The sequence below is a fragment of the Neovison vison genome, chromosome 7, assembly GCF_020171115.1.
Source record: "Neovison vison isolate M4711 chromosome 7, ASM_NN_V1, whole genome shotgun sequence".
In the NCBI taxonomy this organism is placed as follows: domain Eukaryota; kingdom Metazoa; phylum Chordata; class Mammalia; order Carnivora; family Mustelidae; genus Neogale; species Neogale vison.
Window position 1 is genome coordinate 161,349,194 of NC_058097.1, and position 24,000 is coordinate 161,373,193.

At 38.3% G+C, this 24,000-nt stretch overlaps 1 protein-coding gene across 1 annotated transcript in view; it reads right to left on the reverse strand.

Annotated features, from left to right (window-relative positions):
- Positions 1-382: 382 nt before the first annotated feature.
- Positions 383-24,000, reverse strand: part of PTH (parathyroid hormone) — a 46,810-nt gene continuing 23,192 nt past the window's right edge. The window contains exons 2-5 of the mRNA XM_044260901.1: positions 10,842-10,936; positions 3,313-3,496; positions 916-1,006; positions 383-796 (exon numbers count right to left, since the gene is read on the reverse strand). Of these exons, the coding sequence (XP_044116836.1) occupies positions 535-796; positions 916-1,001 (348 nt within the window). The 5' untranslated portion in view covers positions 1,002-1,006; positions 3,313-3,496; positions 10,842-10,936 and the 3' untranslated portion in view covers positions 383-534. The remainder of the gene's footprint in view (positions 797-915; positions 1,007-3,312; positions 3,497-10,841; positions 10,937-24,000) is intronic.

A 24,000-nucleotide genomic window follows, 5' to 3' on the forward strand; every position in this document is an offset into this window, starting at 1 on the left:
CTTGCTGAGCATTTCTTCTCCTGAAATGAAGAGGACAATAGTATCCAGATAGTGGGGATCTGGGGACCTAGTACTTTGGTAATATTAAAAGGATGATGTTCAAATATGGGAGTGAGACCTATGATTGAAAAACATCTTGCATTTTTCTTCCTACCCAAGATCAATTTAAACATTTTGGTATTACTCATAACACCAGAGAGAGAGAGAAATACTCAGCTTCATTTATTTAAAATTATGATCATTAAATTTTTATTTTGCATCATAAGATGGGAGAGAGGTTAAAAAGTGCAATTTTATTCTTTTATAAATTATGCAAAAACATACTTTAAAAAGAATAAACAATAGAAATAGAATAATTAAAAGAGCTTTTAAATGAATTAAAGTAGAATCAAAATAATTAGATTTCAGCCATCACGGCTAGTAATGGATTAGATGTAAATTTGATGTTTATTAAGCTTAAGAGCTTGAAAATGTTAGCAGCATGTAATATTGTTGCCCTATGCTGTTTACAACAGTGCTCTGGTATATCCATAGTCACTGGGATTTAGCTTTAGTTAATACATCCACATCAGCTTTGTCTGCTTCTCCAAGACTTTTTTGATGGTTCTCAACCAGGACATTGTCTTCCTTTTTCCGGGGTCTCTGGGACCCAGCGTCTCTGTGCACTATTGGAGCTCCAAGGGCAACAAAGTTGTGCACATCCTGCAGCTTCTTCCGCAGCCATTCCACCCTCTCCATGGAGCTCAGGTGTTTGCCCAGGTTATGCATGAACTGTATCTCACTCACAGATCTCTTCCTGGAGGGAACAGAAACAGGAAGGACCACTCCATTAGCTCTCCCCTTCCTGATCATAAAGCCAACCTCAGAAATCCAATTCCCATGCCCTCACCATGCAGAAGAGATTACAATACTTACTTAACAGGTTTCCCATCCGATTTTGCAAGAAAACAAATTGCAAACATGACAATCATTACTTTAACCATGTCTTTTGTAGACATCATCTTCACTAAAAGGAAAAGGGAAATGGAAGTATTTAAAAATATTTTTAACATACTGAACTGTACCATTAAATTTATAATTAGTTATCCTTACAACCATACAACTGTGCAGAGTGTTACAACAACTAATTGAATTGGTTTTCACGAAAGACTTTTTAGAATCGGCCTCTTTTATTTTACAGATATATTAGTATATATTATATATACACATGATTTGACTTAGAAATTAGATGAGTTTTACTTTCTTAAGTATCTTTTCGAGAGTTTTGTGCAAGTTTTAATATATGAGTTTTAAGCCACATGAGGAATGAAGTCTTCCTTTTTAGAATTTCCTCCCACATTTTATGTTGGTTATGATTAAGTGCTTATAATTTACTTGAAAATGCTCTTTCTCTCTCTCTTTTTAAAGATTTTATTTATTAATTTGTTAGAGAGTACAAGTGGGGGCAGGAGCAGAGGGAGAGCAAGAAGCAAACTCCCCCTGGGCAGGGAACCCGACCAGGGCTTTGTCCCAGGACCTTGGAAGCTAAAGGCAGGTGCTTAACCAACTGAGCCAACCAAGCACCCCGAAAAATAGCTAATTCTCTTGACCAGATACATTGCTAACATTGTTTATTTACTTAGCAAATTTCTTTTTTCGTAAGTCAACTTCATTTCAGGCACTGCAATAATAACCATAAATACCAACTTAATAAGCTCTGATTTTGAGATTTTTAATGAATTCATGTACACTTCTGTCATTAAAAAGAAGGTGTGCGTGTATTTTAAAATCATCTAATTAATTACTTGTTTATGCATTTAGAACCTTGGCTCCATATAGAATGCTGTCTATCTTTTTCAGCTTTTTTTTTTTAAGATTTTATTTATTTATTTATTTATTTATCAGAGAGAGAGAGAGAGCGCGCGCACAAGCAGAGGAGTGGCAGAGGGAGAGGAAGAAGCAGGCTCCCCACAGAGCAGGGAGCCCGATGCGGGACTTGATTCCAGGACCCTGGGATCATGACCTGAGCCGAAGGCAGCTGCTTAACCAACTGAGGCACTCTAGCATCCCTCTTTTTCAGCTCATTTTATTAATAATTTGTTAGAGTTTAATTGTTAGCACTTTCCTCTTTTGCTCATAAAGCTTTTCATCTCTAAATAGAATAGTCTTACCTTAATCTGCATTTCAGTAATTACAAAACCTATTATTACAGAAGTGCTTTTTCTTAACGCTTGTTAAGAAAATGTTCTCCAGGGACGCCTGGGTGGCTCAGTGGGTTAAGCCTCTGCCTTCGGCTCAGGTCATGATCCCAGGGTCCTGGGATCGAGTCCCACATCAGGCTCCTTGCTCGGCAGGGAGCCTGCTTCACCCTCTGCCTCTCTGCCTGTGCTCTCTCTCTCTCTCTCTCTCTCTGACTAATAAATAAATAAGATCTTTAAAAAAAAAAAAAAAGAAAAGAAAATGTTCTCCATGTTAACATACACAGGATGGCTGTGTACTTGTATTTTAAAGGGAAGTCACATAAAAACATTATAATCTACTACATTTATTTTCATTCTGCAATATAAAGCTCCTGATGGAGCAACAAATGAAGACTCTTCAGTGTCTTATGCTAGGAAGAGGCACTGTGGCTAGAGGATAGGAGCATTTGTATCTAGCCCTACTTTGTCACATTCACCTAGTGACTTGAAGACATCTCTCCTTGGCTTCCTTGTTCTTAACAGAGGGAAGAGCTTCATATAAGAATGCCATGAAAAAGCAAAGGAACAGTTATAAAACACCCTTAAAATTCATGTATAGTCTTTCAGAATAGCAAATTTGGAAAGATTTTATGTAAAGACATTATCTACCAGTAAAACTGAATTTCTCCAACTACAATGCACAGATTTGAGATTTCTATGAGTCATAAAACAGTCTAGATAAGGATATTCTGCAAGAAAAATGAATTTTAACACAACTTAATACATTTATATTGGTTATTTAAATCAGAATTACTCATTCCTCACTAGACTGTTTTATTTCAAAATTTCAGTAAGATACCATTAGAGCATATCCTGCCAAATTTTAATTATTTTTGTGTAATTTCAGATGAATTTAGGAAAAGCAAGTCATCTTGAAAGACTTGAATGACTTAAGAGCATGTTAGCAGCATACATTTATTTTGTAATGTGGCATTATATGTTAAAAGAATTCAAACTGTCCCTTAGTAATTTCCCTTGAACAAAGAGCATTTTTTTTGGAAAATAGTACATATTATATAAGTGCTCAATTATGAAAAAAAATCTCCAAAAAAATCTCAAATGAAATTGAAAAGAGAAACTAAAGATTACTCACCACACTATGTCTTGTGACAAGATCTTTCAGGTGTATTGGCAGCTGATGCTTTCTTGAAGTTGAATCAGCTTGTGAACAGCTTGTAGACCCTCAGGTGTGACTTTTATATATAGGTCTTCCACTCACCAAGAGAAGCTTTTTTTCTTGTCACAGATGAAGTCACGGCCAATTCTCTGGACTGTAACTATAGGTTCAAAGTCACACACACACACACCCCCATTGGGCGGTGCTCATTCCTCTTAAATATTAAATAATTGGATATTACAAGGAAAACAACGTGAGCCTGGGAAAAGGTTTTATGCAAAAATTTCTAACAAATATTGAATTATAATTCTGACTGGATTAATGAATTTGCATTCTAAGAAAGACTGATTTCAAAGATTTATAGTAAAGTTATTGTTTGAACGTAAAATCTGGAAATAAGTGTATTGGTTATAATCACACTATTGTTATAATTATTGTGAAGATTATAAAGAATCACATTATGTTATTCTTAGTTTATAAGCCATTTGCAATCAATCCATATTATTCCTGGTCATCTTTCAAAATAAAAATAGACATAGTGATTTTCTTAAAGGAAGTGTTAAAAAAAATTTTAGAAAATGCTTGGTATGTAATTAATTTTAAAGCTTTAAACATGAAATTACTTTAAAATTCATTTAACTTAAATTTCACTTATGCATTTTAATTTGCAAGGGAAACACTTGCTAAGCACTATCTGCCAGACTTCATATACATTATCCCATGAAGTCTTCACAGCCATCCTTTAAAGTAAATACTGTTATTAACCCAACATTCACATGAGGAAACTAAGGATTGGAAAGTGAAGAAGATGGAATTCAACAAAGGTCTTTATGACTTCAGCGCCATTCTGATTCTTGCTATCTCAGTTTCCCCCTAGAAATGTAGCTCTTCTTTGCATTCTAGTCTTTAATTAGCCTAGCCTTTTGCAGCCTCTTTGCTCACGGTTCGGGTCTTGACTCTCAAATTTCCCTGTTGTTGATTAAGGACCTGCCCCAAAATCTAACGGAGGCATAGTCATGCCATCTGTCTGACTTCAAATACTGCTACAGCCGAGTCCCCAACTATTAGTTCAAAACCCCTTGAATGCCCTGGGTGTATCCAGGGTTCACTTAGGCGGCTTGCTTTCCGACTAATGTCCCAGCATTAGATATGTTTTCTTAGCTCTGGTCCTATCCAGGCTGCAGGTTATCCCCTTTCCTGTTAACCATTGCCAAAGTTTGACTCTACATCAGTCACAAGCCTGTCCAAGTTGGGACAGTAACTGTACAGAGTCTAGAATGAGCGATATATATTAATCCTCTTTGCTGGACAAACCTCACTTGGAACGTTATGTCCAGACTCCATTTTAGAAGTGCTACAGGCAAACTGCAACATGACTAGAGGATATGAACCAGGTTGCTGAAAAGTCAGAAGACCTGACATATGAGAAGCAGTTGAATGAAACTGGAAAAGACTTGGGGTGACCATAGATAGCTGCTTTTAATTTTTGATGGCGCAATCACAAGGAAGGAATATTCACTGTTATTTAAGGAAGGAAGAACTGAATTCAATGGTTAAAGATTACAAGAAGGCAGATTTGAGGTGAACTTGGACATTTTCATTTTAAAATAAGGAATCAAGGGGTACCTAGGTGGCTCAGTAGGTTAAGCATCTTAACCCCTGATCTCAGCTCAGGTCTTAATCTCAGGGTCATGACTTCATGCTCCGCGTTGAACTCCACGCTAGGTATGCAGCCTACTTGAAAAAAAATAAAAGAGGGAACCAAATACCTTCTTAAGTAGTGAGTTCCCCCACACCACAAGTGTTCAAGTAAAAGCTACATGAGCATTCGTCAGTATAGAGATTCATACATAGCAGAGGGTTGAATAGGCAACGAAGAGATCCCTTTTGACTGTAAGAAATCCATGATTTTGGTGTTTTTGAAGATCTCTTCTGATGCCAAGTCTACATGTGATGTTTGTGTACCACTTTTTGGTTATGTACTATTGAGAGGAGGGAGACTTGAAAATGCAAATGATTTTATAACCACATTTTCATTGTTATTAGAACGCCATGTTTAACATTTTAATTTGTAAATTTTTCCTACTTCTTTGGGTAAGTTTGACATAATACACAGCCTTCCAGGAGTAATGCAATTAGTAATGCAATTAATGTTCCTCCTACTGCAAGTAAATAAGAATAAATTTTTCTATTAAAGACAACCACAGGGACGCCTGGGTGGCTCAGTTGGTTAAGCAGCTGCCTTCGGCTCAGGTCATGATCCCAGCGTCCTGGGATCGAGTCCCGCATCGGGCTCCTTGCTCTGCAGGGAGCCTGCTTCTCCCTCTGCCTCTGCCTGCCACTCTGTCTGCCTGTGCTTGCTCTCTCGCCCTCTCTTTCTGATACATAAATAAATAAAATCTAAAATAAAATAAAATAAAATAAATAAAATAAAGACAACCACAGTATTAAACTCGTTTTTCAGACAAATAAAGCAAACAATTTAAACAGTGTTCACTTGCTGAAAAAATGCATTGCGTATCTACTATCAGCTAAAAGCTATGTTAAGCACTAGATGATTGAGACATGATCTCTGCTCTCAAGTTTAACACATAATTACAATATGATGCGATAGGTGTTATAATAGAGGCATGAATAAGGGCTTATACAAGCACAGATGAAGACGTGACTAAATTTCCAGAGTTGTTGTAAGCTATTTTATAGAAGCTGAAATGTTCCCCAGGATGACTGAGTTTTCCACCAGAGGTGAAAAAGAGCAGAGGGAACATGTCTCCCAGAGGCATGGAGACAACGAAGACTGAATATATGCTAGTAGAAGAAGAGGGGGGTTGAGGGGCGCCTGGGTGGCTCAGTGGGTTAAGCCGCTGCCTTCGGCTCAGGTCATGATCTCAGGGTCCTGGGATCGAGTCCTGCATCGGCTCGCTGCTCAGCAGAGAGCCTGCTTTCCTCTCTGTCTGTCTGTCTCTCTCTCTCTCTCTCTGCCTGCCTGCCTCTCTGCCTACTTGTGATCTCTCTCTGTCAAATAAATAAATAAAAAATCTTTAAAAAAAAAAAAAAAGAAGAGGCGGGTTGAGGGAACACGCTACAGAAGGTCCTTAGGTACAAGCTGCAGAAGGCATTTGTGTTTGTGATGACAAGATTTATCTGGTAGTCCTTACTAAATTCATGCCTGTTAATATTTTTGTGTCTCTCAGATTTTTTAAAGGACTTTCTGACCTTCCCACCAAGAAGAGATACCGCTGCCAAGACTTGACCCATTGTTTATCTGAACCATCAGGGTCTGGGACTGCAGTCATTAGATAGAAGGACATTATTTAAGAAATAAGAGGGCTAGGGGCTATGTGGGCCCTGGAGGCTGATGTCACATTGACAGAAAAGCTGAGCACAGCTCTTTGCTCTGAAAAGCTCAGCCCTTTCTTAGTACTCTCCAGTTCTCTGAAACCAGAATCAGACCACCCACTGAATTCTTCACATTTGGGAAAAATAAAAGGACCATGTGTTTCCTCTTACATTATGGGAGGTTTAATTTAATTTTTTTTTAAAGATTTTATTTATTTATTTGACAGAGAGAGATTACAAGTAGGCAGAGAGGCAGGCAGAGAGAGAGAGAGGAGGAAGCAGGCTCCCTGCTGAGCAGAGAGCCCGATGTGGGACTCGATCCCAGGACCCTGAGATCATGACCTGAGCCGAAGGCAGCGGCTTAACCCACTGAGCCACCCAGGCGCCCCTAATTTAATTTTTTTTAAGATTTTATTTTTATTTATTTGACAGAGAGTGAGAGAGATCACAAGTAGGGAGAGAGGCAAGTGGGGGGCGGGGGAAGCAGACTCCCTACTGAGCAGAGAACCGGATCCAGGGCTCGATCCCAGGACCCTGAGATCATGACCTGAGCGAAGGCAGAGAGGCTTAACACACTCAGCCACCTAGGAGCCCTGGGAGGTTTAATTTTAGAATGATACTTTTTACTTCTGTTTGTGCAATAGGAATTAGTATGGCTTTGGGGACTCGGCACCAAGAAGAAATTTCCAAGGCCAGGAAATCCAGCTGTAGTTCTCCTGATCCTAGGTGTCTATCGATGGTGTCTATACCATCCTTTTGCTTTAAATTCCTGCAGGGATGTTGAACTACTGAGCTTTTTTTAAAATTGTTTTATTATTGAAGTGGACATACAGTGTTATATTAGTTTCAGGTGCCCAACACAGTGATTTGACAGTTCTATTCATTTTGCAATGTTAACCATGATAAGTATAGTTAGTCACTATCTGTCACCATACACCATTATTAAAATATTACTGAGTATATTCTCTATGCTTTACTTTTCATCTCCATGACCTATTTATTTTAGAATTGGAAGTTCCTATTTTTTTTAAATATTTATTGAGAGAAAGAGAGTCCAAGTGCAGGTGGGAGGGGCAGAGGGAGAGAGAGAAGCTCAAGTTGACTCCACACTGAGCACTGAGTCCGACAAGTGCTCCATCTCACGACCCTGAGACGGTGACTTGAGCCGAAACCGAGAGCAGGATGCTCAACTGACTGACTGCTCCACTCAGGCACCCCAGAAGTTTGTATTACTTAATCCAATTTCACCTATTTTATCCATTCCCCCCGCAACAACTACCAGTTCGTTCTCTGTATTTATGAGTCAATTTCTGTTTGTTTATTCATTTGTCCTGTTTATTAGATTACATACATAATTGAAATCATATGGTATTTGTCTTTCTCTGAGTTATTTCACTTGTATATAATATCCTCTAGGTACATTCATTCTGTCCTAAATAGCAAGTTATCATTCTCTTTTATGGCCGAGTAGTATTCCATTGTGTATATGCATGCATGCATGTGTGTTTGTGTGTGTGTACCACATCTTCTTTTTCCATTCATCTATCAATGGACAATTCAGTTGCTTCCATATCATGGCTATTGTAAATAATGCTGCAGTACACATAGAGGTGCAAGTATCTTTTTGAATTAGTGTTTTCATTTCTTTAAAAACCCAGCAGCAGAATTACTGGATCGTATGGTAATTCTATTTTTAATTTTTTGAGAAACTTCTGTACTGTTTTCCACAATGGTTGCACCGATTTACATTCCCACCAATAGTGTAAGAGGGTTCCCTTTCGCCACACCCTTACCAACACTTGTATTATTTTGTTTTTTATTTTAGCCATTCTGACTGGTGGGAGGTGATATCTCATTGCAGTTTTGATTTGCATAATGTTGAGTGATATTGAGCATCTTTTTATGTGTCTCTTGGCCATCTGGATGTCTTCTTTGGAAAAATGTCTATTCAGGTCCTCTGCCCATTTTTAATTGGATTATTTGGGGGGTTTTGGTGTTCAGCTGTATAAGTTCATTACAAATTTTGAATATTTACTCCTTATCAGATATATCATTCACAAATATTTTCTCCCATTTAGTAGGTTGCCTTTTTGTTTTGTTGACGGTTTCCTTCACTATGCAAAAGTTTTTTATTTTCATATAGTTCCAATAGTTTATTGCTACTTTTGTTTCCCTTGCCTGAGGTGGCCTATCCAGAAATACGTTGCTAAGACACTGCCTATGTTTTCTTTTAGTTTTATGGTTTCAGGTCTCACATTTAGGCCCGTTTTTTGTTTTTGTTGTTGTTGTTCTTGTTGTTATTTTTACCCCTTAGGTTACAGTATCTTAACTTTTCAGATCCCATTTCCAGATCTCAGAGTAGAATATTGCCTTCCCTCCTTTGAGTTATGAGCTGTCAGTTATGAACTATCATCTGTGAAAGGGTTTTGCACAGAACTGGCATTCCAAAAAATGCATGTTGAAACTAAGTCTGAAGGGAAAGTGTTCCCTGCTCTGAGGGTTATCTCACTCCGGGAGTCCCTATAATAAATGTGGAGAATATTGAGCAGCTGGGCCCAATCTGCTCTCTGCCTCTAAGATCTGCCAGCCCCTGAAAGTGCAAAGAATTCTGAGTCAGTAGGTCTCAGTAGCAAGGTTGTTCATAAAATCCACTCTGAATTTGATAATTTCACAAGGAATTGTAAAATTTAAACTAATCATTTTAGTTTAAGATTCATTTAAGACTAATCATATATTTGCATTACTGGTCATAAAATGTGCTGAATGTGATTGGAGAGTGGACTCCTACGCAAGTTAACTGACAGGTGGCCTCAGAAGGTACATTCTTCTCACAAACACCGAGCAGCACCATGCAGTAGCAACACTCAGGACTTGAATATGGAAGATGAAGGCAACGATTAAAGCTCTGGCCCTTACTAGTTGCACAATCCAGGGTAAGTTTTATTTTATAGTACAACTTTAATTTCCACACAAAAATAAATAAAAATTATCCCCATAGAGTTATTGTGAGGATCAAATAGAATGATGTATATCCGTGCACTTTGTCAATTGCATACATCGTCTTGACTAAAACCATAATTAACAATAATAACATTGTTTTGGTGAATCCTGTTAAAGTGATGTATTTCCAGTTCGGAGATTTCTGTGTCCTTTCTAAGTCGAATGCAGGGCATTTCAAACACCACAGAGCTGCTCTAAAGGCTACACCTAGAATGCTATTGACTTCATCTTTCAACAATGAAGAGAATCTTCAGTATTAACTTAACTCAACAACTGTCCAGAAGAATGCTCTAATGGGTGCAAAGAGAGGCAAGAAAATGAGATTCTGTATTTTCCCTGCAGAGAAATTCTCCAGATGTCTAGGGCATGAATAAAGTATTTAAAAATTCACTATGAAACTTAATTCCAAATGTACTCATGTGGTTGGTTAGTTTGTGAAATCACCTAGAGGGAAGATCACAGGGGAAAGAACAGTAGATGTTGAGTCACAAGACCTGAGTTCAGATCCTGACATGACTAGGGTCACCAGATTCAGCAAATAGAAACACAAGACACCAGTCAATAATAACATATTGTATACATAAAAAGTTTTATTAAGAGGATAGATCTCTTCTCAAATGTTGTCTGCACAATTAAAAAAAAGAATTTGAAAAATGCCACAGGACACCCAGTTAGATATGAATTATTTCTAATTACCTGTGCATATGTACACTGAGATAAAAGCAAATAGTGTATGGGACATACTAATGCTAAAAATTATTTTTGTTTATCCAAGATAAATTATAAGTATTTAATTATAAATTATATATTATATAATATATAATTTATATATAATTATAAATTATAAGTACATTATAAGTAATGTAAATTACTACAAGTAAATTATAAGTACATTCCTCTTTAATCATATTTCCCTGAATATTGACTTGTTCTCACTGTTTCCTGTTTTGCAGAATTCTTATATAAAGTTTCTTACAGTTTCTGCTCCAATTACATTGCAACACAGCTTCTATATCCAAATTATTTTGTTCTTTTCTGCACTGAACACAGTAATGAGAAAACATGCTCAATATTATCATATGAGCTGGTATCCTGAATATCTACTGAAATAAACTCAACAATTCTGAAAACTCCTCTTCAATTTGATTTGTTGAAACATACCATACCTACAATGCCATCCATCTGTCCTGGCAGGAACTGCTTTTCCACTCTTCAGGATTACATTTCATCTCTTGATCAGTGACTTTAAACCTGTTGACCACTGATGAAAACAAAACAAAACACAATGTCTTCAATCGTGACTCCCTTCCTCATCACTACACATACTGATTTCCCTTGTCCCCCCCTCTGGATGGGTATTTGAATAACCACGTAAAGCAATCAAAATCTTCAAGGGAGTAATCCATTTGAAAAATAGTTCTGACAAGTGCCATAATCATTGTCCACTTGTTTACTTTGAGTGGGAATTTCTTTTCCCGCTCATAAACAATGTTGTTCCTTTTAAGAACAGGTACTTAAAGGGGTCTAATTCTCATCAACTCTTTAATATATTCAATAAGCCCTTTTTAGCAATGGAGAACTGTAATAACAGTTTGCTCTTTCTTTTTTTAATTTGCATAAACTTTCTGTTAAAGAAATATTGACAACCATGAAAAAGAAATAAGTAGGCTTCACTCAATGAGTACTTAAAAAGTCAAGAATTGGGGGAAACTTTTCTTCAGAAAGTATAATTTCAATGCATCAAATAAACTGAGGATTCTTTTTGTTAAACAGAGTCCATGGGTTTTTAAATGTAAGAGAATTAAATAATACCAAATGCCAACAGAATCAAAAAATAATTTAATCATTTAGTTTGAACAGAATAAGTACTGGAGGTTAGGTGGCCATGTCTATCCTAATCATGGTCCTGGGGCTGGCTGTCCATTTAGCAGGGACTGTGGATAGAGGCAACTTTCCTTAAAAGGGGCTCTGGGCAAGGCAGTCAGTAACATAAATCTCTACCTTATAGAATCAACCCATGCCTCAAAGTATTTGCTTTAAAAAATATTTGGGAGCGGGAACAGAACTCCCCACTCCTTAAGTGTGGAGTGACTCCTTCCAAGGAATACAGTATAGAAAGGGAGAGAAAGAGTAGCTTTTAGAAGAAACCTGAAGAACATTACCTGTGATCAAAGTCAACATCAACAGTGTAACTCATGTTGATAGAGTATACCCTTGATATTATGTGATGAAAATGGCATTTACCTCTGTAATTTTGTTCCCCAAAACCCATTTCCCCAGTCTAATCATGAGGAAACATGAGGCAAATTCTAATTGAGGGGTATCCTACAATATACCTGACCAGTACTCCTCAAAACTGTCAAGTCATCGAAACAAAGAAAGTCTGAGAAACTGTCACAGCCAAGAGGAGTCTAAAGAGACATGATGACTAAATGTAATGTGGAGTCCTGGGTGGGATCCTGGATCAGAAAAAAAGCATAAACAATGAATTCTGTTACACTGAAAAGAAATTAAATTTTAAAAAAAAAAGACGTTAGGTAAAACTAAGGAAATAATGGACTATGGTCTTTAGTTAATTGAAATGTATTGATGTTGGCTTATTAATTATGACAAATTACCATACTAATATAACATGTTAATAGCAGGGGAAACCATGTGTGTATCCAGGGGGGCATGGTATAGTGGAACTCTGTGCTAGCTGCTTAAATTCTCTGTAAATCTAAAACTCTTCTAAAAAATCAAGTCCATCAATTTAAAAAAATTCAAGGAGATATAGCAGGCAAGATAAATAAATGAGTGTAACTGTCAGGAAAAAAAAAAAAGCTCAGGAATTGAGAATTAGAGAGGTGACTTAATGCAGCAAAATTCAGAGGGAAAGTTTTTTTTGTTTTGTTTTGTTTTTTTATCTACTGTCACTTTCCAGAGCACTTTAGACTACACATTGTCTTATTTGGTTCTCACAGTATCTTAGAAGTAAATATTGTTCTGGTCTTAAAGTGAAGCTTAGACTTATGAAATTACTGGTTTAAGTTTACTCAACTAGTGAGGGGACATAGCCAGAGTTTACATCTGTGTCTTTTACATCCATGGCTTTTTCCTCAATGTCAAACTGCAGAGAATAAAGGTCCAAAGAGTGAAAGTGGGGTAGGTGAATGGGTGAAATAGGTGACAGGGAACAAGAAGGCATTTGTCGCAATGAGCACTGAGTAGTGTATGGAAATGTTGACTCACCAAATTGTACACCTGAAATTAGTATTATACTGTGTGCCAACTAATTGGAATTTAAATTAAAACTTTTTTAAAAAAGAATGAAAGCAGGAAATTCAACCCAAAACATATCTGTTAAGGTTGAGGTCCTGTGTTGGAAGGTATGAGATTATAGAGAAGGACAGTCAGAGACCCTGACCTTGAGGAATATATGCTCTAGTTGGGGAGACAGAAAAATATGATTTGAGATAATACTTGGTGCACTGGAGTGGAGAGGAGAGGCAGATGTGGCTGTTAACATGTACCCAACCTTATTCCTGCAGGTGCTAAGAAATTTCAAGGTCAGACTTCTACGCTTCTATGCAATCACTGCAGATTAGAAGATAATTTCTTTTTGCCTGAGGGAGCATTTAAGGATAGGCATCTTGGTTTCTTTCTGGTTATAAATAAGATGACACACAGAAATGATAAAGAGGTCGATCTTTTATCTAGCATAAAGGTCTCTGTCTATAGTTTTTCAGCTGTGAATGCTTTCCTTGCCACTACATAGTTTAGCTGACATTCTGATTTTAAGCTTGGGTTCAGCAAAAGACTCCAAACTTTCATTAATTAGATTGCAATAATATAATAATAGTTATAGAGCACCTACTAGATGGCAGGGATTGTTCTAAATGCTATATACACATTATCTCTTTAATCTTTACAACAATCCTAAAGCGGGACTATTTTAACCTGTATTTTGCAACTGAGAAATTTGAAACATAAATAAGTTTAAAACTTGTCCAGGGTTACCCAAGTATAGTGACAGGGATACAATTTGAACAGAAGAATATGACCCCATAATCCATCTTATAATAATTATGGTATATTGTCCACCTATGCACCCCCCAAACACACACACAGACACACACACTAAAACAGTATAAAAAAAAAGTGTGTTCACTATACTATAATTTATATGTGAGGAAATTTAGTTTCTCTAATTTCTAAAATTGTTTTGGTCTTCTCAAGCTCCCTAAGAGCTAATTAGCAGGAGCATAAAAATTCTGAATTTCATTTAGTTTAAAAATGAGTTCAGTTATGCACCATCAGCAAGCAGGATTTATTTCCAGAATGCATAGTTGGTTCAACATACAAAAATCAATGTACTCCACCATATTTACAGAATTAAAAGAAAAAAAAAACACATAATGATCTCAAGTGATGCAGAAAAAGCATGTAATAAAATCCAATAATGTTTCATGATTTAAAAAAACACTCAACAAACTAGGATTGAAAGGAAACCACCTCAGGGCAGTGGTTGGCGCAGTCCGCTGGGCATCCAACTCTTGGTTTTGGCTCAGGTGGTGGTCCTGGTGTTGTGAGATCAAGCCCTGCATCCAGCTCCACACTGGGTGTGGAGTCTGCTTGGGATTCTCTCTCCCTCACCCTCTGCCCCTCTGACTCATGCTCACTCTCTCTAAAATAAATAAATAAAAATCTTTCGAAAGAAAGAAACATAATAAAAGCCATATATGAAAAACACAGAGCTGACGTCATACTCAATGATAAAAGACTGAAAGCTTTTCCTCTAAGATCAGAAACAAGATAAGGATGTTGACTTTCATCATTTCTATTCAACATAGTACTGGAAGTCTTAGAGCTATTAGGCAAAACAAAAAATTAAAAGCAGCTTAGCCATAATAAGATAATAAAGATAACATAATCAGATAGACAACATAATCATGTCTGTAGAAAATCCAGAAGATTACACGCATATGCACGCAAACATACAAACACAGTTAGAACTAATAAATTCATCAACATTGCAGGATACACAATCAACACACAAAAACCAGTAGCACTTATTTACACTCACAGTAACAATCCAAAAAGTAAATCAAGAAAACACTTTCATTTATGATAACATTAAAAGAATAAAATACATAAGAATAAACTTAACCATGAAGGTGAAAAACTTGCATAACAACGCTGAAAGTAAAGACACCAATAAATAGCAAGACATCTCATGGTAATGGATTGGAGACTTAATATTGTTATGATGTCAATACAACCCAAAGCAATCTCCAGACTCAATGCAATCCCTACCAGAAGTTCAGTGACATTTTTGCAGAAATAGAAAAATCCTTCTAGGGGCACATGGGTGACTCAGTCGTTAGGCGGCTGTCTTTGGCTCAGGTCATGATCCCAGGGTCCTGGGATTGAGCCCTGAATCGGGTTTCTTCCCTGTTCTGCGGGAAGCCTGTTTTTCTTGCTCCCATTCCCCTTGCTTGTATCTCTCAATGGGTCTTTCTCTGTCAAATAAATAAATAAAAATACTTTTAAAAAAATCCTTCTCTCTCACTGGGTCTCTGTCTGTCAAATAAATAAATAAAAATACTTTTTTAGGGGCGCCTGGGTGGCTCAGTGTGTTAAAGCCTTTGCCTTTGGCTCAGGTCATGATCCCAGGGTCCTGGGATCGAGCCCCGCATCAGGCCCTCTACTTAGTAGGGAGCCTGCTTCCTCCTCTCTCTCTTTCTGCCTGCTTCTCTGCCTACTTGTGATCTCTCTCTGTCAAATAAATAAATAAAATCTTAAAAAAAAATTTTTTTTAATCTTTTTAAAATTCATATGGAATCTCGAGGGATCTTGGATAGCCAAAATAATTTTCAAAAAGAAGAACACAGTTGGAAAACAACACCTTCTGATTTCAGAACTTACTACAGAAGTATGGCAATCAACACTGTATGGTACTGGTTTTAATGACAGAAATGAAGATCAATAGAATAGCATAGAGAACACAGATATAAATCCTTGAATACATGGGCAAATGACTTTTTACAAGGATGCCAAGACAATTCAAAGGGGGAAAGGATAATCTTTTCAACAAATGGCATTGGGAGAACTGGACATCTACATGCAAAAAACTGAATGCTAGATCCTTACCTTACTCAAAATGGATCAAATATCTAAACATACAAGCTAAAACTTCTAGAATTCTTAGAAGAAAACATAAGGAAAATCTTCATGACATTGGATTTGGCAATAATTTCTTGACTACAACACCCGAAGTATCTAGCTAGGGGTAGGGATGGAGAGGGTGGAAAGAAAATTTTCTTAGATGAGGTAACATTCTAGCTGAGTCTTAGAGCAAGGAATTATATTACTGCTTAACTGTTTTACATACATATGTTGTGACTACAACTAGATCAAAAGCAATTCATGGGAGATAGCCTGAACAAATCACGTTCTGTTAGGATTGTTAGAGATTATTTAAACAAATATCTTCGTGATACTACTGTAGACTGAATGTCTGCATCCCTTCCGAATTCATATGCTGGAAACCTAATCCGCAGTGTGGTGTATTTGGAGGTGGGGCCTTTGGGAGGTAATTAAGTCTTGATGGTGGAGCTCTCATGAATTAGATTAGTCTAGAAGAGGCTCCAGAGCTATCCCTTACCCCTTTCTGACATGTGGGAACATAGAGAGAAGACAGCCATCTATGAGCTTGAGGAAGCCGGTTCAGAAATAAACTTCTGTTGTTTATACACAATTCAGTCTAAGGTAGTTTGTTTTTGCAGGCCCAAACAGACTAACATGCTAACAAAGAAACTGAAACTCTTGAGAGGGGAAATAGCTTACTCCACGTTCTTTTTTCATCTTCTTCACGGTAGCTGTCACAGACTTAACAGGTCTATATCTCCCCAGATTGGGCATATGAAATGATTTCTTTAATATTGAAATGATGAAGACTTTGTGCCACCCCCCCCCTGCTTGACTGAAGAAAGTGCTCTCACTTGATAACGCTCTCTTCCTTCAATAGTTTTAACATCAGAGAAGCGTAGGTGTTCTGCAAATCCAACCCGATGGAGTATGCTACCTAGTTAAGCTAATGGTCTCAAAATGTCGCTTTTCTGTCCACACGCATGGCCATTCATTTCTTGCCCATCATGTGCTGCAGTGTGGGGATTATCATCTGTCCTTGAACACATGCTGCCCTTACTCTTCTGGCATGGACAGTAGGAGAAGGAAACAAACCCTTCCTTTCATTGATAATGGACAGCAAGCAGAACAGAGGAAACAATGTACACCCATTGCTGAAAATGTGGCCGCTCAGAGTCTTCAGACCTAGCTCTAGACCCATCTGGTCAGAGTTTTAGAGGGATGTCACATGCCTAGCTACTCGTCCACCACCTTCTTGCCAGTTCGGTCAATAGGTCAATTAACCAGAATTAGGTCAATACCTAATTCAGAAGAAACCCCTTCTACTATACACAAGGAGGTTGCCGTGAAGAAGGCCCACAAAAATCCAGTCTCATTAGATCAAAATATGTCAATATCAGCACAGTTGGGTTATGTCTTCAAATTATCTGTAGACACTCATGGTCCAATCAGGCACAGTCTACTTCCTTCCTTCCTATTCTTTTCTCCAGCTCCAGATAATGTTTGGGACCTCACATTTTCGTACTTTTTTTTTTTTCCCCAGATTTCCAGAGCTCTTAGAAAAAAACCTTTTATTTCCACAATAAAAACAATAAAGCTGTTCCTTTTTTTTTTTTTAAAGATTTTTATTCATTTATTTGACAGAGAGAGAGATCACAAGTAGGCAGAGAGGCAGGCAGAGAGAGAAGGGGAAACAGGCTCCCTGCTGAGCAGAAAACCCAATGCGGGGCTCGATCCTAGGATCCTGAGATCATGACCTGAGCCAAAGGCAGAGGCTTTAACACACTGAGCCACCCAGGCACCCCAATAAAGCTGTTTTAATTCACTCAAAGAAAAGAATAGTTTTCCCCAAATAAGTACAAATTCTGCAGAGCAGCACTGCCACACATCAAAGCTATGTAATCAAAAAGAAAACTGAGCTCTGGGGCACCTGGGTGGCTCAGTGGCTTAAAGCCTTTGCCTTCAACTCAGGTCATAATCCCACGGTCCTGGGATCGAGCCCCACATCAGGCTCTCTCCTCCATGGGGAGCCTGCTTCCTCCTCTCTCTCTTTCTGCCTGCCTCTCTGCCTACTTGTGATCTCTGTCTGTCAAATAAATAAATAAAATCTTTTTAAAAAAAAAAAGAAAAGAAAGAAAGAAAACTGAGCTCCTTCACCCAAAGCATCTGCTTTCATGTCATTTCCATTTTCTCAGAAAAGAATGGATGGATATTTGGATTATAACATGCCAAGTAGCTTCCCTCAAATCAAATAAGGTCTTCCTTAAAGGCAAATAGGGCAAAACAAGTCTTCAACTTTTATGAAAAAACAACTGCCTAAAACAGTTTACATATTACAGATTACACATACGTGACTTCTATCCCACAGAGTTTTTAAAAACTTTTAGGACTCAAAATATACTACAGTAAAGGAATAAATAGAAGAATTATACTGAACTGACTTAAATGTTTATTGAATAATTGTTATATGCAAGCACTTAGCTAGATAATGAGTACACCAGTGGAAAATAAAACAGTGCAACTTGCCCTCCTGGAATTTGAGCCTAGTGGAGAAGACAGGCGATAAATACTTTGGGTTGCCTGGGTGGCTCAGTCAGCTAAGCATCTGCTTTCAGCTCAGGTCATGATCCCGGAGTCCTGGGATTGAGCCCCACATGGGGTTCCTTATTCAGTGGGAAGTCTGTTTATACCTCTGCCCATTACCCTGCTCCTGCTTGCTCACTCTCAAAAAAAAAAAAATCAAAAAATCTTAAAAATAAAATGGAGGGAGGGGATTTGCCAGGGTGGTTCAGTTGATTAAGCATCTGCCTTTGGTTCAGGTCATGATCCCAGGGTTCTGGAATGGAACCCTGTGTCAGGCTCCCTAGCTGCTTCTCCCCCTCCTGCTCTCCCTGCTTGTGCTCTCTTCTCTCTGTCTGTTAAATAAAGCAATAAAATCTTTATAAATAAATAAATAATTGAAGACTTAAATACAAATTAGGATAAGCACGAAGAATAACCTGGACTTGGTTCTCTCTTAATAGAGAATAAAGGTGTATAGTGAGAGATAACCTTTTTAAAACATTTAATTTAATTTAATTTAATATTTTTTCAGTGATCCATAATTCATTGTTTATGCACCACACCCAGTGCTCCGTGCAATACATGCCCTCCTTAATACCCACCTCTGGACTCACCCAGCCCCTCACACCCTCCCCTCCAAAACCCTCAGTTTGTTTCTCAGAGTCCACAGTCTCTCATGGTTTGTCTCCCCTCCGGTTTACCCCAACTCACTTCCTCTCTCCATCTCCCAATGTCCTCTGTGTTATTCCTTATGTTCCACAAGTAAGTGAAACCATATGATAATTGATTCTCTCTGCTTGACTTATTTCACTCAGCATAATCTCTTCCAGTCCCATCCATGTTGATACAAAAGTTGGATATTCATCCTTTCTGATGGAGGTATAATACTCCGTAGTGTATATGGACCATATCTTCTTTACTCATTCGACCGTTGAATAGGTTCCTTCTACAGTTTGGTGACCGTGGCCATTGCGGCTATAAACATTGGGATACAGATGGCCCTTCTTTTCACTACATCAGTATCTTTAAGGTAAATACCCAGTAGTGCAATTGCAAGGTCATAGGGAAGTTCTATTTTTAATTTCTTAAGGAATCTCCACAGTTTTCCAAAGTGGTTGCACCAACGTGCATTCCCACCAACAGTGTTAGAGGGTTCCTCTTTCTCCACATCCTCTCCAACACTTGTTGTTTACTGTCCTGTTGATATTGGCCATTCTAACTGGTATAAGGTGGTATCTCAATGTGGTTTTGATTTGAGTCTCCCTGATGGCTAGTGTTGATGAACATTTTTTCATGTGTCTGTTATCCATTTGTATGTCTTCTTTGGAGAAGTGTCTGTTCATGTCTTCTGCCCATTTTTTGACATGATTTTCAGTTTTGTGTGTGTTGAGTGTGAGGAGTTCTTTATAGATCTTGGATATCAGCCCTTTGTCTGTAGAGTCATTTGCGAATATCTTCTCCATTCCGTGGGTTGCCTCTTTGTTTTGTTGACTGTTTCCTTGGTTGTGCAGAAGCTTTTGATCTTGTTGAAGTCCCAAAAGTTCATTTTCGCTTTTGTTTCCTTTGCCTTTGGAGACATATCCTGAAAGAAGTTGCTGTGGCCAATGTCGAAGAGGTTACTGCCTATGTTCTCCTCTAGATTCCTGCCTCTCATTGAGATCTTTTATCCATTTCAAGTTTATCTTTATGTCTGATGTAAGAGAATGGTTGAGTTTCATTCTTCTACGCATAGCTGTCCAGTTTTCCCAGCACTGTTTATTGAAGAGATTTTTTTTCACTGTATATTTTTTTCCCTGCTTTGTTGAAGATTATTTGACCATAGAGTTGAGGGTCCACATCTGGACTTTCCACTCTGTTCCACTGGACTATGTGTCTGTTTTTGTGCCAGTACCATGCTCTCTTGGTGATCACAGCTTTGTAGTAAAGCTTGAAGTCAGGCAATGTGATGCCTCCAGTTTTTTCTTTTTCAACATTTCCTTAGTAATTTGGGGTATCTTCTGGTCCCATACAAACATTAGGATTATTTGTTCCAGCTCTTTGAAAAATATCAGTGGAATTTTAATTGGGATGGCATTGAAAGTATAGATTGCTCTGGGCAGTATAGACATTTTAACAATGTTTATTCTTCCGATCCATGAGCATAGAATGCTCTTTCATCTTTTTGTGTCTTCTTCAATTTCTTTCATGACTGTTCATGATCTCTCTCATTCATGTATGAGAAGAGAGCCATGTATGTGAAGGCTCTCCACCTCCAGTGTCTGCAGAACTGAAGACAGGCAAAGATGGTGCAGTTTAATGATGGGGAAGAGAAAGACAAAGCTGTGTTAATTTATGTCAGTCTTTTTCTTTTAAGGATTTATTATTATTATTATTCATTTGAGAGAGAAGATCATGTACAGATCCTTTACCTCTTTAGTTAGGTTTATTCCCAGGTATCTTATGGTTCTTGGTGCTATAGTAAATGGAATTAATTCTCTAAAATCCCTTTCTATATTTTCATTGTTAGTGTATAAGAAAGCAACTGATTTCTGTATATTGATTTTGTATCCTGCCACATTACTGAATTGCTATTTGAGTTCTAGTAGTTTGGGGGTGGAGTCTTTTGGGTTTTCCATATAAAGTATCAAGTCACCTGTGAAGAGAGAGAGTTTGACTTCTTTGCCAATTTGAATACCTTTTATTTCTTTTTGTTGTCTGATTGCTGTTGCTAGGACTTCTAGTACTATGTTGAACAACAGTGGTGAGAGTGGACATCTTTGTCATGTTTCTGATCTCAAAGGGAAGGCTGTCAGCTTTTCTCCATTGAGAATGATATTCACTGTGGGTTTTTCATAGATAGATTTTATGAAGTTGAGGAATGTTCCCTCTATCCCTATACTTTGAAGCGTTTTAATCAGGAACAGATGCTTTTTCTGTAACAGTTGAGAGGAACTTGTGGTTCTTCTCTCTTCTCTTATTGATTTGTTCTATCACATTGATTGATTTGCACCAAAAAGGAGAATTTCAGACCAATATCCCTGAGGAATATGGATGCCAAGATTCTCAACAAGATTCTAGTTAACAGGATCCAACTGTACATTAAAAAGATTATCCACCATGACCAGGTGGGATTTATCCATGGGATGCAAGGGTGGATACCCCCTTTTTTAAAGTAGTCTCCACACCCAGTGTGGGGCTTGACCTCACAACCCTGCTTGACAGTCTCGTGCTCTACTGACAGAGCCAGCCAGGTGCCCCAGGGATAGCCTCTTTGTTTTTTAATTTTATTTTTTTTATGTATTTATTTATTTTGAGAAGAGAGAATGGGTGTGGGGAGGGAAGAAGGACTGGAGGGAGAGAATCTCAAGCTGAGTGCATAGCCGACAAAATCTCACCACCCATGAGCTAAAATCAAGAGTCAGATGCTTAGCTAAGTGTGCCACCCAGGTTCCCCAGGGAGCTCCTCTTTAATTAAGTTATCAGAGAGGGCCTCCTTCAGGCTGAATCATTTAAGCGTGGATTGAAAATTGAGATGGAGTCAGATGTGCTAAGCAGGGGGAGCCATGTATGTGAAGGCTCTCCACCTCCAGTGTCTGCAGAACTGAAGACAGGCAAAGATGGTGCAGTTTAATGATGGGGAAGAGAAAGACAAAGCTGTGTTAATTTATGTCAGTCTTTTTCTTTTAAGGATTTATTATTATTATTATTCATTTGAGAGAGAATGAGAGAGATCGAGCATGTGGATGCCTGTGTTTGCCTACCCACCGTCTTCCCTCTTCTTTAATAAAGAAACCCTCTTTCCTGTAAAGCTTCCATTCCAAATGGTTTACTTGACTCTGACCCCATCTGTATTGCATCAGAGTTTTCCCTGAAGCTTTTCAGTATGAGATTTAAGGGGAAGACTCCTCTGGGGTCAGCCAAACTCCCAATGAATTTTGGCAGCCACCATGCCTGCCCCAAGGATGCTGTTGGAGCTTCACCCAGATCCCCTCCACCAGGGAGGCTCATACAATCCATTCTTATCCCACAACCCTTGACTGACTGAAAAGGGGGTGCCACATCAGACCCCCTAGCCTCAAGATGGGGTACAGACTCTGGTGTGATATAAGCTTCGGATCTCCCCAGGGGAAAAAGCTGAGCTAGTCTCCAGCTGAGAGTGCAGGTCTTGCTTTGCTTTCTTCCCCTGCTTCCCTCACTTACCTTTTCCTGAAAGCTCTCCCTTTCACAAGAATCCCATCTCAGACTCTATTTCTAGGCAACCCAACCTAATCAGCCTGTGTAAAAGATGAAGGCTAATAATGGCATTTGAATGCCTGGGTCTTACTGTGGTTTTCCTTGTACTTTTTAGTTAGGTGAGCTGATGTGTTTAAGCAGTTTGGATGTGACTTTCTGTCAGTTGCATCTAAAAGAGTCCTGGCAGGGGCGCCTGGGTGGCTCAGTGGGTTGAGCCGCTGCCTTCGGCTTGGGTCATGATCTCGGGGTCCTGGGATCGAGTCCCGCATCGGGCTCTCTGCTCGGCAGGGAGCCTGCTTCCTCCTCTCTCTCTCTGCCTGCCTCTCTGCCTACTTGTAATCTTTCTCTGTCAAATAAATAAATAAAATCTTTTAAAAAAATAAATTTAAAAAAAAGAGTCCTGACATTTAGCAGCATTCTATAAATGTTTGTTGACTAAGTATATTGAATTATAAATAGAGTAAAGTGGAAAGTATAGGTGAGGATGAAAACAGTGTCTGCTAGTTTGTTCAAGCTACTTGGATTAGATTTCTGCCATTCACATTTTAAAGAGTCCTGACATTAAGCAAACATTCTATAAATGTCTGTTGAGTAAGTATATTGAGTTATAAATAGCATGAAATGGAAATAGAGATGAAGATGCAATGAACTGCACTGAGTTTTTTGAGAAATGGTAATTTGCATTTATCTGAGCCTACAAAGATACATAGTAAAGCAGCAGGAAGGTGAGTAAGGGAGACATTCTAGGCCTGGGGAACCTCTGTAAGAACAAAGATTTGGTAATGTGGAAGGAAAGGGTGTTTGGGGAAAGATTTGTCCTATATGGATAGAGCAAAGGAATGAAAAAAAAATGCTTATTTTGTTGAAGCAGCAAGTCTTTGAAATTGTACAGAGGAAAGGCAGATCATCACTCGTGTGTATTACCAAGCTTATGGGCTGAGGCTGACAGGTGGGCTCTAAAAGAAGGTACAAGATGTACAAACTACACTCAGATATGTTTGAAATGTAACAGCAAAGGGATCGCAGCAAATGTAATCAAGCTGTGGCTGTCAGTCATGGCCACATGCAATCAGGGTAAAAATCTGCTGAGACCCATTGTTTCTGAGGTGTGTTCTTCACCCACATGAGAGCTCAGTACACACACGCCGGTCTCCTCGGTGTTATTTTGTCCTGATTTATTTTACCTGGGGAGTGCGAAAACTGGCCTCTACAGCAAAATAAGTACATTTATTTTGATCTTGTTGAAGTCATCATTAAAGTTGTTGGGTTTTTTTCCCAGAAAGCAATAAACAGTAAAGGGATGCAGTATTTCCTATTGATTGCTCATAATAATGCCTACTCTCCCCATGTCTAATATGAACTTCCATTTATATAGCCCAATGCTTTAACATGAATTATTCCAGGTCATCTGCACAACCGTCC